The sequence below is a fragment of the Bos taurus genome, chromosome 13, assembly GCF_002263795.3.
Source record: "Bos taurus isolate L1 Dominette 01449 registration number 42190680 breed Hereford chromosome 13, ARS-UCD2.0, whole genome shotgun sequence".
Lineage (NCBI taxonomy): Eukaryota > Metazoa > Chordata > Mammalia > Artiodactyla > Bovidae > Bos > Bos taurus.
The window spans coordinates 64,720,884-64,734,202 of record NC_037340.1 but is presented as its reverse complement, the minus strand read 5'-3'; the positions used below and the strand labels follow the sequence as shown (position 1 = coordinate 64,734,202).

At 50.8% G+C, this 13,319-nt stretch overlaps 1 protein-coding gene and 1 long non-coding RNA gene across 8 annotated transcripts in view; one reads left to right on the top strand and one right to left on the bottom strand.

Annotated features, from left to right (window-relative positions):
* CEP250 (centrosomal protein 250) overlaps positions 1-13,319 on the bottom strand; it is a 47,158-nt gene that overhangs the window by 13,003 nt on the left and 20,836 nt on the right. For 6 of the 7 annotated variants that reach the window (XM_005215004.5, XM_010811675.4, XM_005215005.5 and 3 more), the window contains 12 exons: positions 13,108-13,254; positions 11,766-11,996; positions 10,600-10,793; positions 10,251-10,378; positions 9,647-9,816; positions 7,161-7,328; positions 6,616-6,750; positions 4,707-4,850; positions 3,718-3,851; positions 2,457-2,595; positions 951-1,293; positions 220-341 (listed from right to left, as the gene is read on the bottom strand). In XM_005215004.5, the coding sequence (XP_005215061.2) occupies positions 220-341; positions 951-1,293; positions 2,457-2,595; positions 3,718-3,851; positions 4,707-4,850; positions 6,616-6,750; positions 7,161-7,328; positions 9,647-9,816; positions 10,251-10,378; positions 10,600-10,793; positions 11,766-11,996; positions 13,108-13,254 (2,055 nt within the window). Of the gene's footprint in view, positions 1-219; positions 342-950; positions 1,294-2,456; positions 2,596-3,717; positions 3,852-4,706; positions 4,851-6,615; positions 6,751-7,160; positions 7,329-9,646; positions 9,817-10,250; positions 10,379-10,599; positions 10,794-11,765; positions 12,000-13,107; positions 13,255-13,319 lie in introns of those variants that run through there. The other variant, XM_015474287.3, reaches the window with a different exon arrangement.
* On the top strand, positions 6,801-13,114 carry LOC104973870 (uncharacterized). The gene is made up of 3 exons (XR_810836.4): positions 6,801-7,042; positions 7,278-7,472; positions 12,973-13,114. It is a non-coding gene; the product is annotated as an uncharacterized lncRNA (long non-coding RNA).

Sequence of the window (13,319 nt, the reverse complement as noted above, 5' to 3'; positions counted from 1 at the left end):
GGGGTTAGCATGGCTAAGTCTCCACGTTCCCAATTCAAGATGCCTAGGTTCAATCCCCAGTTAGGGAACTAGATCCCACACCCCGCAACTAGTAAGACCCAGCACCATCAAATAAATAATTTTTTTTTTTTTAAAGAAGAAATAACACAGGTCAAACTATGCCATGAGCCTTTTTCAGGGGAGGTGAAGAGCCTGAGGAAGGAGAACAGAGACACATACCCGGGCCTGCTGCGTCTTCCACAGGTCTTGGTGAAGCTTGTGGAGGGCGGCCGCCACTGCCTCAACTGAGAGAGCCGTCAGGAGGGGCCCTCTCTTAAAGAGGATCCTAGCGCCATTCTGGTCTGAAAAAGGAGGAAATGCCTCCTGACCTGGCTGCACTCTGACATGAAATAGCCACACCACACCACCCAGACATGGCCCTGGCCTTCCTATCCACCCCTCCTCTCCTCAAAGAGTCCCCCTCAGCAGTTTGTTCATCGTGCCCTGGTCTGCATACCTAGGTGCCAGGCGCTTTGATGCGCACTAGAAAATGCCAGCTATCATTTGTTAGGCATTTAATAAGTGCCAGGACAGGGAAGCCTGGCGTGCCGCAGTCCATGGGGTCGCAAAGAGTTGGACACGACTGAGCGTGTGAACAAGTGCCAGGGACTGAGCGGGTGATTTTATTTCTGTCATTTCATTAACTCCTCAGAAAAATCCTGAGAGGTGGGTACTTATAACACCCTCCTTTTATAGTTGAGAAAATCAAGCTCATACAGGAGAGGTCACTTGCCCAAGGACACATGTCTAGCAAATGGCAGAGCTGGGGTTCACACTCTGACTGAATCCATCCCAGAGGCTGGGCCTTGGCCTTGATGCAGTACTGCTTGGAGAACTGTACCCTTCTCCTCCACCCCGCGAGCTAGGCCTGGCTTTGCCCAAAGGCCTGAGCTCCTGGGTGGCTCCCTCACCTGGCTCCGGGCCCCAGAGGGAGGGTGCTGAGTCTCCCCCGCCGTTTAGCTCCAGCCTGCTCTCGCAGGCAGACCCCAGGGCCTGCTGCAGGACAGAATAGAGGCTGGCCAGCTGGACCTGGGCCTGGTGCCCAGGCTGCTGCTCCGCCACCAGCGCCTCCAGCCGGCTCTCTGTGCTGCGCAGGCGCAGCTGTAGTTGGGCCACCTTGGTCTCCTGGGCCCACAAGGAAGCTCGGAGCTGTTGTTCGGTGACTCGAGACGCCTCAAGCTCCTCCAGCAGCTGAGTCTCCTGGGCCAGGAAGTCAGCCTCCTTTTCCTTCACCTCCTGCTTCAGTAATTCCACCTGCCAGAGAAGATGTATGGTCACTCCGAGCAGGGAGTGGACACCCTCTCCCTGGACCCTCCCGGGACCAGTCCCACTCGATCCCCAGGGTTGTGCGGTTGTCTGAGGCTGGGAGGATTTCAGGAGGCTCAGCTCTCCAGCAGGAAGGCAGGGTCTGGAATGAGTGTCACCCCAGATCTGACCTACGCACCTACCTAAGGACTCTTAACACGTGGGCCTGGGCTGTGACCTACACACCTACCTAAGGACTCCTAACACGTGGGCCTGGGCTGTATGCTCCTGGGCTCTGGCCCTGGTCCCCTTGGCAACTATGCCAGCTTCCTGCTGTGATTAGAAATCTGCCTGAGAGACCTCCCTGGTAGTCCAGTGTCTTAGACTCTGTGTTCCCAATGCAGGGGGCCTGGGTTCAATCCCTGGTCAGGGAACTAGATCCCACATGCTGCAACTAAAAATATTTTGCGTGTCACAACAAAGGTGACACCCAACTAAGATCTGGGGCAGCCGGAAAAAGAGAGAATTCTTCTTGAAACCCTGATACTGAGCCAAAAGAAGACGAGTCACAATAATAATGGCTACCATTTACTGAATGCTTACTGTGCTCCTGACACTTTCTATACTCCTACAATGATTCAGAATTATCACCCTCGTTTTAGGGATGAATAAAGCGTATTCACACAACCAAGAAGCAGTAGAGCCGGGGTCACACCAGGACCGTCTAACAAGCAGACCTGGGTCCTGCTCTACCACAGTCTATATCTAGCTCTCACTCCCTTCGTGCTTTTCCTCCCAGTTCCATCTTTCCTCCGTGCACAGGTCTGGGGTCCTGCTGTGAACAGACCAAGTCCATGGAAGGCCTCTTGCTGCCGTGGACCCAAGGGAAGTAATATTTGTTCCCCTTGCTGTGTCTTGCCGGGCAGACGAGGCACACTTGGCAGTGGCCAGGCTTGAACAGGCCGAGTGAGCCCTATCCTCTGGGTACCATGTTCCGGTTATCAGCGGCCTGTTCTTGACTCTGGGTCAGGTTCCCACGCTCCACCCCACCCAGTCCTCGCTTCCCTCTCCCACCGGGGCTGCCAAGGCCCCAGCATGACTGAGCAAGCACCCGCTGACTCCAGAGGCCGGCTTCCACCAGGGAAGAGATTTCCTGCTGGGGTGGGAGATACCTGGGTGCTGAGCTCTTTCTGCCCGGCCTGGGCCTCCTGCATATCCTGGCGCAGGGAGCTCAGCTCTTGCTGTTGAACAGAGTCAGCCTCTTGCAGAACAAGGAGTCTCTGTTCCTTTTCCACCAGCGACAGAGTCAGGCTAAAAAGAGAAGGGTCAAGTGCAAGTTCGATGCATGAAGCAGGGCACTCAAAGCGGGTACTCTGGGACAACCCAGAGGAGTGGGGGTGGGGAGGGACATGGGAGGGGGGTTCAGGATGGGGGGATACATGTGTACCCGTGACTGATTCATGTCGATATATGGCAAAAACCACCACAATAGTGTAAAGTAATTATCTTCCAATTAAAATTAATAAATTAATTTTTTAAAAAAGAGAGGGGGTCAGAGGGCCAGGCCATTCTCTTAGGCAACGAAGAACTACCTTCTCATCTGACTGCTCTAACATAGCATGGATAGTAACAGTAATGATCATGATTACAGGCTAAGAATAAAAGCCTGTGTTTATTGAGTACCAACTGATTGCTCCTAGGTTCTTCAACTTCACAATTTACTCTTTGGCAAATTCCAGAAATACCTACACAGTACCTCAAATTCAACACGTCCAATTCTTCCTGTCTCCTCTGCACCTCCCCTCCCCCCAGTCACCCCTGCTACATTCCCCAGCTCAGTGAATGGCCTCTCTATCCACCCTTAGAAGTCCTGACCACATCACAGAATTGTTCCCTCACTCTGCCTGTGAACATTCCAAGACTACATATAAACCGATCCCAACTCCCCTAACGTCCCTCAAACCCCTTCCCTCCTCCTCTTCCTTACCACCCCACCAGGGTTCCAGCTTTGGTATCTCTTATCTGGACATCTGTACCAGCCTCCTACCTCTAGTTTCATCAACAAAAGGGTTTCTCCCCACTCAGACTCCAGGTGACATAATCTGCCAATACCTTCCCTTGGAGATGATTTGATTAATGTCTTCTCCACAAAACCTTCAATTCTATTGCGACAGAGACCATATTGTCTTATTTAAACTATATCCCCAACCTCTGGCATAGTGTCTGGTGCGTGAGGCATGTTCTCCACTAAATGAATGAATGAATGAAGTGCGAGCTGCAGAGACAGGGACCATGCCCTCTCTACACAGTTACCTGTAGAGCCCAGAGCTGGAGACATGAGTGGTTAGGGGACCTGAGCAAAGAACTGTCAACCTCACTGTGACCCCTGGATCCAGACAGGCCAAAGCCAACTCCATGGCCTGTCGAGCCTACCTGGCTTTTTCTCTCTCCAGCTCCTTCTGAATTCGGCTACACTCCTGGGCCTCTCTCAGCTTTTCCTGAACCTCCTGGTCCACGAACCTCTGGGAGGCTTCTTTGGAAAGCAGCTGAGACTTCAAGTCTTCCACCTGGAAAGTCAAGAGCATGAAGGCCGGGGATAGGCGGCCAGTGGAAGGATGCTTCTCATCTAGGACTTAGGGTCCTTCAAGGTTTACCACAGTCACCAGCCCATTCCCAACGCCCTGGAGGGCCTGCCACCCCTTAGGTGCTGGTCTTAACTATCTCCCTCCGCCAGCCATTCATAAGCCCCTCCCTACCTTTCAGCCTCATCACCTGTCTCTCCAGCCTCACATACGGTGTATAAAGGAGGCACAAGGAAAAACCTTGGCTGAATATAACTCTGTCCAAAGGCCAAGTGATTATATTTTTTAAAAATAAACAATCCGAATACCATCTGATACAGGATTCTGAGAAGGAAAAGCAACCTGGTATAAAAACACTGGCTCTGTGGGGGAGGTTGGATCAAGGAGGCTGCCAAAAAAATGTGAGGTTTGGGTTTCCCTGGTGGCTGAGACAGTAAAGAATCCGCCTGCCAAGGTAGGAGATGTGGGTTCGATCCCCAGGTTGGGAAGATCCCCTGGAGAAGGAAATGGCAACCCACTCCAGTATTCTTGTCTGGGAAATTCCAAGGACAGAGGAGCCTGGGGGGCTAAAGTTCATAGGATCACAAAGGATCGGACACCACTTAGTGACTAAACAATAATGACCATGGTCCCCCCTGAAAGAGGTTACTAACTATCCCAGGGGCCTGGGAGGCACATGCTCAGTTCTGAGCACCCTTCACTTCTCACTTAATAGTGGGGCCCCCCTCCCCACCCCAAGCTCAGGCAGCAGGGCCAAGGTTTCCCCGTCCTGCCAGGGGGAGTGGGAGGGCCTGGCTGTGCTGGGGAAGGGTTGTGGGGCTGGGAGAGAGGAGCAGGGACCTGCTTCTGCAGGTCTGTCTTATCCTGCAGCAGGACTCGGCCCTCCTGCTGGAGGGTCGCCAGACTGTCTCTGTGCTGCTGGGCTGCCTGCTCCAGTGCCTGCTGAGCCTCCTGGAGCTGGGTCTGCAGCATCCCGGTGGTCTCCTGCAAGGGGAGAAGAGAGCAGGGAGGGGAAGAAAGCTTCCTTGGTCACGAAATCTGTGTTGCAGAGATTGTGTCGTATAAGTACTGGTTTTTAGGTTGGGTTGGCAAAAGCCGAGGCAGGGCCCAGCTGAGTCGTGTTGCTTCCATGATACCTTGTCACCTCAAGTCCTCACCTCCTTCTCCTGCTCCTCCCTCACCAAGCGCACTGCTCGCCCAGGCCTTCTTGGCCAGGGCACCTTACTCAGACCACTGCAGCAGCTCCTGCCGGGTGACCCGACTTCCACTTCATGCTGCCACACCCACACGCACACGTGTACACACACACACAATTCTCCCCTCAGCGGCTAAAGTATTTTAAAAATACATATAGTAAATCATGTCCCACTCTGCTTTTTAGATATCATCCAACACATTCCAGCTGTCCTTAGAACAAAACTCAAGCTCCTTCCATGGCTGACAAAGGGCTCCTGCCCCCAAGCTTATCAAGGGACTTGTCCCAGGTCCTTTCTGCCTGTCCCAGGTCCTTACGACAGCTATTTCTACTGCCTGAACTGTTCTTCAAATGGCTGGCTTCTTTTCTTAATGGTTTTATTGAGACTGAGCTCATATATCCTGCAACTGACCCATTTAAAGCAGACAATTCAGTGGTATTTAGCATATTCACAGGGTCGTGCCATGGTTACTGTGATCATTTTTTACCATTTTTATCAGCTGCAGAAACAAACTGCATACCCTCCCCATCCCCCAGCCCCACTTCCAACCACTCATCTACTCTCTGTCTTCGTAGATTTGCCTGTTTGGGCTACTGCCTACAAGCGGAATGATATCCCATGCGGTCTCTTGTAACTGGCTTCTTTCACTTGGCAAAATGCTTTTAAGGTTCACCCTGATTGTTCTAAGGGCCTGACTCTTCAACCTTCGTGGCTCAGCTCAAATGTCACTTTCTCAGTGAGGGCCCCGCTGACCACCTTTGTCCAAAGAGGCCTCCTCTGAATCCCTCTCAGTTAGCTCGGCCTATTCATTTCCTTTATGGCCCTTATCGCGACCTACAATTATCTCACTTATTCTGTGTCCTCTCTGCCACTGTATAAAACACCATGACTGTCACGTTCACCATTGTGCCACACCTTTCTGTCGGTCGAGTGTCAGCAGCTAGCCTGGGGCCTGGTGCAAAGAAGTGCCAAACAGCAGGTCAAGGTGAAAGAGTGGGGACTTCCCTGGTGGTCCAGTGGCTAGGAATCCGCCTGCTAATGCAGGGGACATGGGTTCGATCCCTGGTCCAGGAAGACTGCTGGACGTGCTGCAGGGCAACTAAGCCCCACAACTGCTGAGCCCGTGCTCTAGAGAGGCCACCCCAACGAGAAGCCCGAGGACTACAATGAAGAATAGCCCCCACTCACAACTACAGAGAGCCTGCACATAGAAACCAAGACCCAGTGCGGATAAAAATAAATAAATAAACATTAAAAAAAAAAAAAGAATCCACCTGCCTATGCAGGGGACATGGGTTTGATCCCTGGTTGGGGAACTAAGATCCCATATAACAGGGCAGCTAAGCCCACCTGCTGCAACTACGGAGCCTGCACGCCGCAACTAGAGAGAAGCCTGCACACTGCAACGAAAGATCCCTGAGGAAAGATCCCTGCACACTGCGGCTAAGACCTGACACAGCCCAATAAATAAATATTTAAAAAAGAAAAACAGAACAGTGTGAAGGAGTGAATCGCCACTCCCTTTCCTCCCTGCCCAGGACCACCCTCCATACCTGCTCCTTTAACTGCTGAACCTTCATGTCCTGCCTCAGCCGCTCCAGCTGTTGGCTGGCCTCTGCCAGCTCCTTCTGGGTCTGCAGCAGTGTCTCCAGGAGGGACATCCTCTCCTTCTCTGTCTCGAGCTGCATCTATGAAGGGGCAGGAGGGCCAGGGCTTGTTGGGTCAGGGGTCACCATGCTCATCCATGAAGCCACAAGTGCACGCCAGCTGCTCTAGGTTCTTCTGGCAAACGGGGTTAGGGGGGCAGCGGTTGCTGAGGGCAAAGGAAGGTTGGGACCACTGACTGAGAACCAGGAAGTGTGAAGGTTGCCACTGGTTTGCAAGCTGACAGGATGTGGTAAAAGGCGGCCCTCCCTCAGGAAGTAGGACACACAGCCAGCCCTGCAGTTAACGGTGCCGATCACCTGCTCACGCCCTAGAGTGAGTAGGGGCAGAGTGGGAGGCCTGGAAGCCCCTGTAGCCCCACTCCTGGGGAGCTGGAAGGAAGTGGTCCGAGGCAGGGGGTCACAGGGAACACGCAGCCCTCCCAGCTGCCCACCTGGCACAGGGCGCTCTCGGCCTCGGCCCGCTCTTCCTCCCTCTGCGCCCGCATAGCCTCCATTTCTGCCTGTTGTTCCCTCAGCCTCGCTTCCAGCTCCATCTTCTCCCTCTCCAGGCTCTCCAGAACCTTCTCCAGTTCCTGCCGGTGCCGGGAGCGCTCTTCTTCCTGGTCATACGAAGGAAACACCGATCGAGCTGAGAGGGTGAGGCGCGGAGGCAGAGAAGCACCGGATGAGAGTAAGAAGTCTACCGCTCACCAGCTGCGTGACCTCGGTGTCTTCCTTACCAAGCCTGTTTTCTCATCTGTGAGGTGAGGCTAATTATCCTGCTTTGCCTATCTTGCCAAGTTTTATGAGAATCAAGTGAGATTTATTAAAAAAAAAAAAATCAGGGGTGTCCTTGGCAGTTCAATGGTTAAGACTCTACACTCCCAATATAGGGGGCATGGGTTCAATCCCTGGTCTGGGAAGATCCCACATGCCATGGGGCGACTAAGGCCATGCACCACAACCACTGAGCCTGTGAGCCACAGCTACGGAGCCCACGTGCTACAATGACCAAAGCCTGTGCACCTAGAGCCTGTGCTCTGCAACAAGAGAAGCCACCGCAATGCAATGAAGAGTAGCCACTGCTTGTCGCAAATAGAGAAGGCCTGCGTGCAGCAATGAAGACCCAACACAACCAAAAATAAAATACATAAATTGAGATAAAAAAAAACACGGACATCCCTGGTGGTCCAGTTGTTAAGACTCTGTGTTCCCAATGCAGGGTTTGACCCTTGGTCAGGGAACTAAGATCCTGCATGCCATACCATACCACCAAAAAAAAAAAAAAGATATAATACATGTAACAGTGTTTTCTAAAGTACAAATGTCCCTCACATAAGCTACAAATATCGTATTTTAAAGCAACCACATCATGCTTGGTGGTTGTAACAGCAAACTGAAGTGGTGGACTCATTCTCTGCTGCCCCTCTCCCCTGCTCAGAGTGGCAGGGTCACCCTTCTGAAAAGCCAGCCCATGTCTAGCTATGATGTCTTCTACAGGATTCAAGACTGTCGGGATGGAACATCCCGGTCCTCCCAGAATCCACCAGTGACCAACGACTTTTCTGATTTCCTAGATGAATCCAGCCCCTCTGTCAGGATCTCAGGATGGTGGTGAGGGGCTGCCTGGGTTGGAGTCTTTACTCCAGCACTGCTAGTATGACCTCAGTTAATTTCTATCACATCTCTGTGCCTCCGTTTCCTCATCTATAAAAATGAGGATAGGGAATTCCCTGGCGGTCCAGTGGTTAGGACTCTGTGTTTTCATTACCGAGGGCGCAGGTTCAATCCTTAGTCTGGGAACTAAGATCTTGCAAGCTGCACAGCATGGCCAAAATATAAATAAATAAATTCTGGGTCAAAAAATAAATGTTAGTCACTCAGTTGTGTCCGGACTCTTTGCGACCTCATGGACTGTAGTCTACCAGGCTCCTCTATCCATGGGATACTGGAGTTGGTTGCCATTTCCTCCTCTGGGGATCTTCCAGAACTAAGGACTTCCCTGGTGACTCAGACGGTAAAGAATCTGCCTGCAATGCAGGAGAGCAGGGTTTGATCTCTGGGTGAGGAACATCTCCTGGGAAGGAAATGGCAACCCACTGCAGTATTCTGGCCTGGGAAATCCCATGGACGGAGAAGCCTGGTGGGCTACAGTCCATGGCACCGCAAAAGAGTTGGATACGACTTAGTGACTAAACAACAACAAAAAGAATAAAAGTAAAACAGACATTTTCAGACAATTAAATACCAACATACCCTCACCAAAGGTTATCTTACTTCAAGAAGGAAAATAAATCCAAATAGAAAACCCGACATGCAAGAAGGAATGGTGAACAAAAACAAACCTTGTAAAATTTTCAGGATATCCAAACAATGATTGACTGTATAAAATAATCAAAAGGCATAACATATGGTGTTAACAAACTAGTAATAACTAAACACGCTGACTAATACAGTTGATAGGTGAGGAGGAGTGAAAGCAGGTAGAATGTTCTGTGATCCTGTGTCATTCAGGAAAAGAGTAAATATACCAATTGACTTGAGATTCTATTAAGTATGTATTTTAAAATATTAAAGAATAACTAAAAGAATAAAAAACACAGTACATATCATCCAAAGTAGCAGAGAGAGAAAAAAGATAAGAAAAGAATACAGCTTAATCATTCAATATAATCCTCTAAAAGAAGTTAAGGTGATCTCCCGTCCCAAAAGGTAAAAGACAAGATGAATAGCAAAAGATGACAGAAATAAATCCAAACATACCTATAATAAAAGCAAATGGACACAATAAAAGCAAATGGACTAAATTATATAATTAAAAAGCAAAGGAAACACAGTTCTGAATTGGGCAAGAATTATCCAAGGTATTTCTCTGCTCCCTTTACACCCTGGAGACCAGGTCTGTCTCTCCCATCCCCTGGCCACATCCACCACCTACCCACTTCTCCTGGAGCCGATTCACCTCCTCCTCATGGGCCGACTTCAGCTGCTGCAGGGCAGCCTGCCCTTCTTGCTCAGCCTGGGCCAGCTGCCTGGCTGCTGTGTCCCGTGCCTGCTCTGCCCGGCTCCGTTCAGTGTCCAGTTCCAGCTGCAGGCACTTCACTTCCCCTAGGATGCCAGGGACAGGATCTGTCTGGTCTCTGAGCCTCTGCCCTCCCATCTTTCACCCTCCTCCCCAGGCCTCATGAGGAATTCCCATCTCAGAGGCTGGGGGTGTGTGTGTATGTGTGTGTGTGTGTGTTAGTCACTCAGTCATGTCAAACTCTTTGCAACTCCATGGACTGTAGGCCACCAGACTCCTCTGTCCATGGGATTCTCCAGGCAAGAATACTGGAGTGGGTGGTCATTCCCTTCTCCAGGAGATCTGCCTGACCCAGGGATTGAACCTGGGTCTCATGCATTTCAGGCAGATTCGTTATCATCTGAGCCACCAGGGGAGCCCCCTCAGAGGCCCTGGGTCTGGCTCTAATAGCTTCCCACCGTCTTCCTGGCTTTTAACATCCCCATGGACTGAAGTGTGCCCATCCCAGCTGGGTTCTCACCTTGGATTACTTCCTTGGCTTGCGTGACAGTTTGAATCTGGACCTCCAGCTGCCCTTTGGTGACCTCTGTCAGAGAATTTTGTTGCTGGGCCTCAAACAGACTGCTCTCCAGTACCTCCTTGGCTGAGCTGTCAGGTTCAGGAATCAGGAGAGTTCTTACCCATTAAGCCCCTTACCCTTCCTTAAGAGGAGTCGGGTTCTAACTTCTGGCCACCTAGAGAAGCTAGAGGGGCAATTACAAACTCATAACTCATTGAAACCCCCATACACTTTGGGCAAGGAACTCAGCTTGGCTACGCCTTGCTTTGCGAAGCTCTCTGCCCCTGGTAGAACTGGGGGTGGGCCCTACCTGAGCCCCAGAAGTTGTTCTGCGAGCTCCTGCCGGTCTCGCTCCACAGCCTGTAGCCGCACCTCGAGAGCTGCCTTCTCCCGTGCCAGAGCCTCCTTCTCCTGGACTTCTCGGGCGAGCATCTCTTCCTGGCGCGTTGTCTCTTGCTTTAGCTGTTCTATCTGAGCTGAAGCTGCCTCCTGCTGGTGATATGTCTGGGGGGACAGAACTGATGAGACCAGCGCAGAGGCAGGACCCCCCACTCCAGGCTGCTATCACCAGATTAGGGTCACTGGACCCACCTCTGTGAGCTGTGCCCTCTCACTCCAAGGGCCATATATCTATTTCCCTGATCTACGCAGCGTGCCCAGACCAGGAAACATGCTCTAGGGTGGCAAGAGATCTACCTCTAAGGAGCTTTTAGTCTTAAGAAGTAAGACACACACACATTACCACAAAGAAGGTCATCAATGCCCTGAGAAAGACTCTGAGAAGGGAAAAGTGAAAGTGTTAGTCACTCAGTTGTGTCAGACTCTTTGTGACCCCATGGACTGTAGTCTGCCAGGCTCCTCTGTTCGTGGGATTTCCCATCAAGAATACTGGAGTGGGTTGCTATGCCCTTCTCCAGGGGATCTTCCTGACCCAGGGATCGAACCCCAGTCTCCTGGATTGCAGACAGATACTTTACTGTCAGAGCCACCAGGGAAGCCCTCTGAAAGGGGAGATTGCATATAATTATTAGGTCAATGAGATGTTTGGTAGAGAAGAAAGATCACTTTGAGTTGGGCCATTGGTTCAGAAAAAACTAATGGAGCCCCTTGCCATGTGTTAGACACTGTGCTAAAAGCTGGAGGGATTAAAAGCAAATAAGACATAGCCTTGCTTCAAGGAGCTTTTGGTGGAGATACATAAACAGATAATTATAATACAGTATGAAGGCTGTGGTGGTTGAATAAATGCGACGTATTATCAGAGAACACAGGAGAGGCATCTAACTCAAATTGATGGATGTGAAGCAATGGGGCATAAGCGAAGGATTCCTTTAGGAATTCTTTTAAGAAACTGGAAGATGTATCCCAAACTATTCATAGTAACGCTGCTCATTTCCAGGAAATGAGATTTTCCCTTCCTGAATCATTTCTGTAGTGTTTTCGTTTTTTTACAGTGTGGCAGTTTTCTCTTCTCACCTCGCTTAGCTTCTCTTGAATTTCTTCCTTCTCTTCTTGGATGCCCCTGAGGTCCGCTTGCAGCTCCGCCCTGGTCTCCTCTGTTTTCTGCAGCTGGGCCTCCAGGTGGCTGTTCTTTTCCCACAGGGCTTCCCTGCTCCTCTCGGCCTCCGCCAGGTCCACCTGCAAAGTGCTTCTCGCCTGCTCTGCTGCCTCCATCCTCCTGCACACAGACTGCTTCTCCTGTTCTAACTACTGGCCAAAAAGGGAAGGGCATCAGAGACAAAGGGTTGTGGTTTAGAGATGAAGAGGTGAAGACAGAAGTCCACATGAAATACATGACTCTCTTCTCCACAGAAGGACACAGGAGTGCTTATGGGAGAGGAGGACTAACCACACATTTGGGGTCTAGAGCCTTTACTCCAGGTACTAGATGCTGGGGACAGAGACAAAAAAGGCAAAATCCTGGACTTGCCCAGCGGCTCAGTGAAGAATCCGCCTGCCAATGGGTTCGATCCCTGATCCAGGAAGATCCCACATGTCTTGGAGCAACTAAGCTCGTTTGCCATGACTATTGAACTTATGCTCTAGTGCCCGTGAGCTGCAACTACCGAAGCTCACATGTCATGCTGCCACAGAAGCCACAGAAGCCCTGCAGGGCAACCAGAGAAAAGCCTGGGCAGCAACAAAGACCTAGCACAGCCAAAAAAATGAATAAACAAAATTTAAAAAAAAAGCAAAATCCTGCTCTTGAAGAATTCAGAAAAGGGAACACAGAATATTTCTGGGGCTCAAGGGAACCAGAGTGATTCAACAGACAGTTAAGTCTGTTCTGTTTATTTTTCTAGCACCCTGAAGCATGCAGGATCTTAGTACCTCCACCAGGGATTGAACCCACGCCCCCTGCAGTGGAAGCTCAGAGTCTTAACCACTGGACCACCAGGGAAGTCTGAGACATGTTAAATTTTTAACCTCTAGAGAAGATTCTGAGGCTTGGGCTCTTCAGCAGATCCTTTTATGGTGGTTGGTGTTATCTCAAACAACAGGATTGAAGCCTAGTCTTCCTTCTAGAGGGCATGGACTTCCTTCCTGGCCCTGGTGATCTCACTGTAAAGCCCAAAGGGGGTCCTGCTGTAGACGTGGGAGGGGTCTACTTTTAATGGTTGAGCCCAGGCCTTATAATCTTTGCTTTCCTCTGCACTGTAAGTGTTCCTTTTGCTCATTCCAGGACTACATGGGAGCTGATCTGCCTTGGGCTGATCGTTTGAGAACTGTTCCTTGTCACAGGCCATCAGCTGTGTCTGTCTCTTGCCCTCTCGGTTGAGGCCCAGTCCTACCCCATGTGTCAGAGATCTTTGCTCACCTGGAGAAGCTGCTGGTTCAGTCCAACTTTATCTAAGGCCAAAGCCTCATTTAAGGCGCTCAGTTTGACAGCTGCAGCCCGAAGATCAGCGACCTCAGCCTTCAAGCTGTTCTCAGCACTTGACAGCTCCACGATTGACTGTTCTGCCTAAAAACAGACAGTTAAAGAGTTTCTTTTCCCAGTTTTCCTGCAGCAGTGAACAGCTCACATCC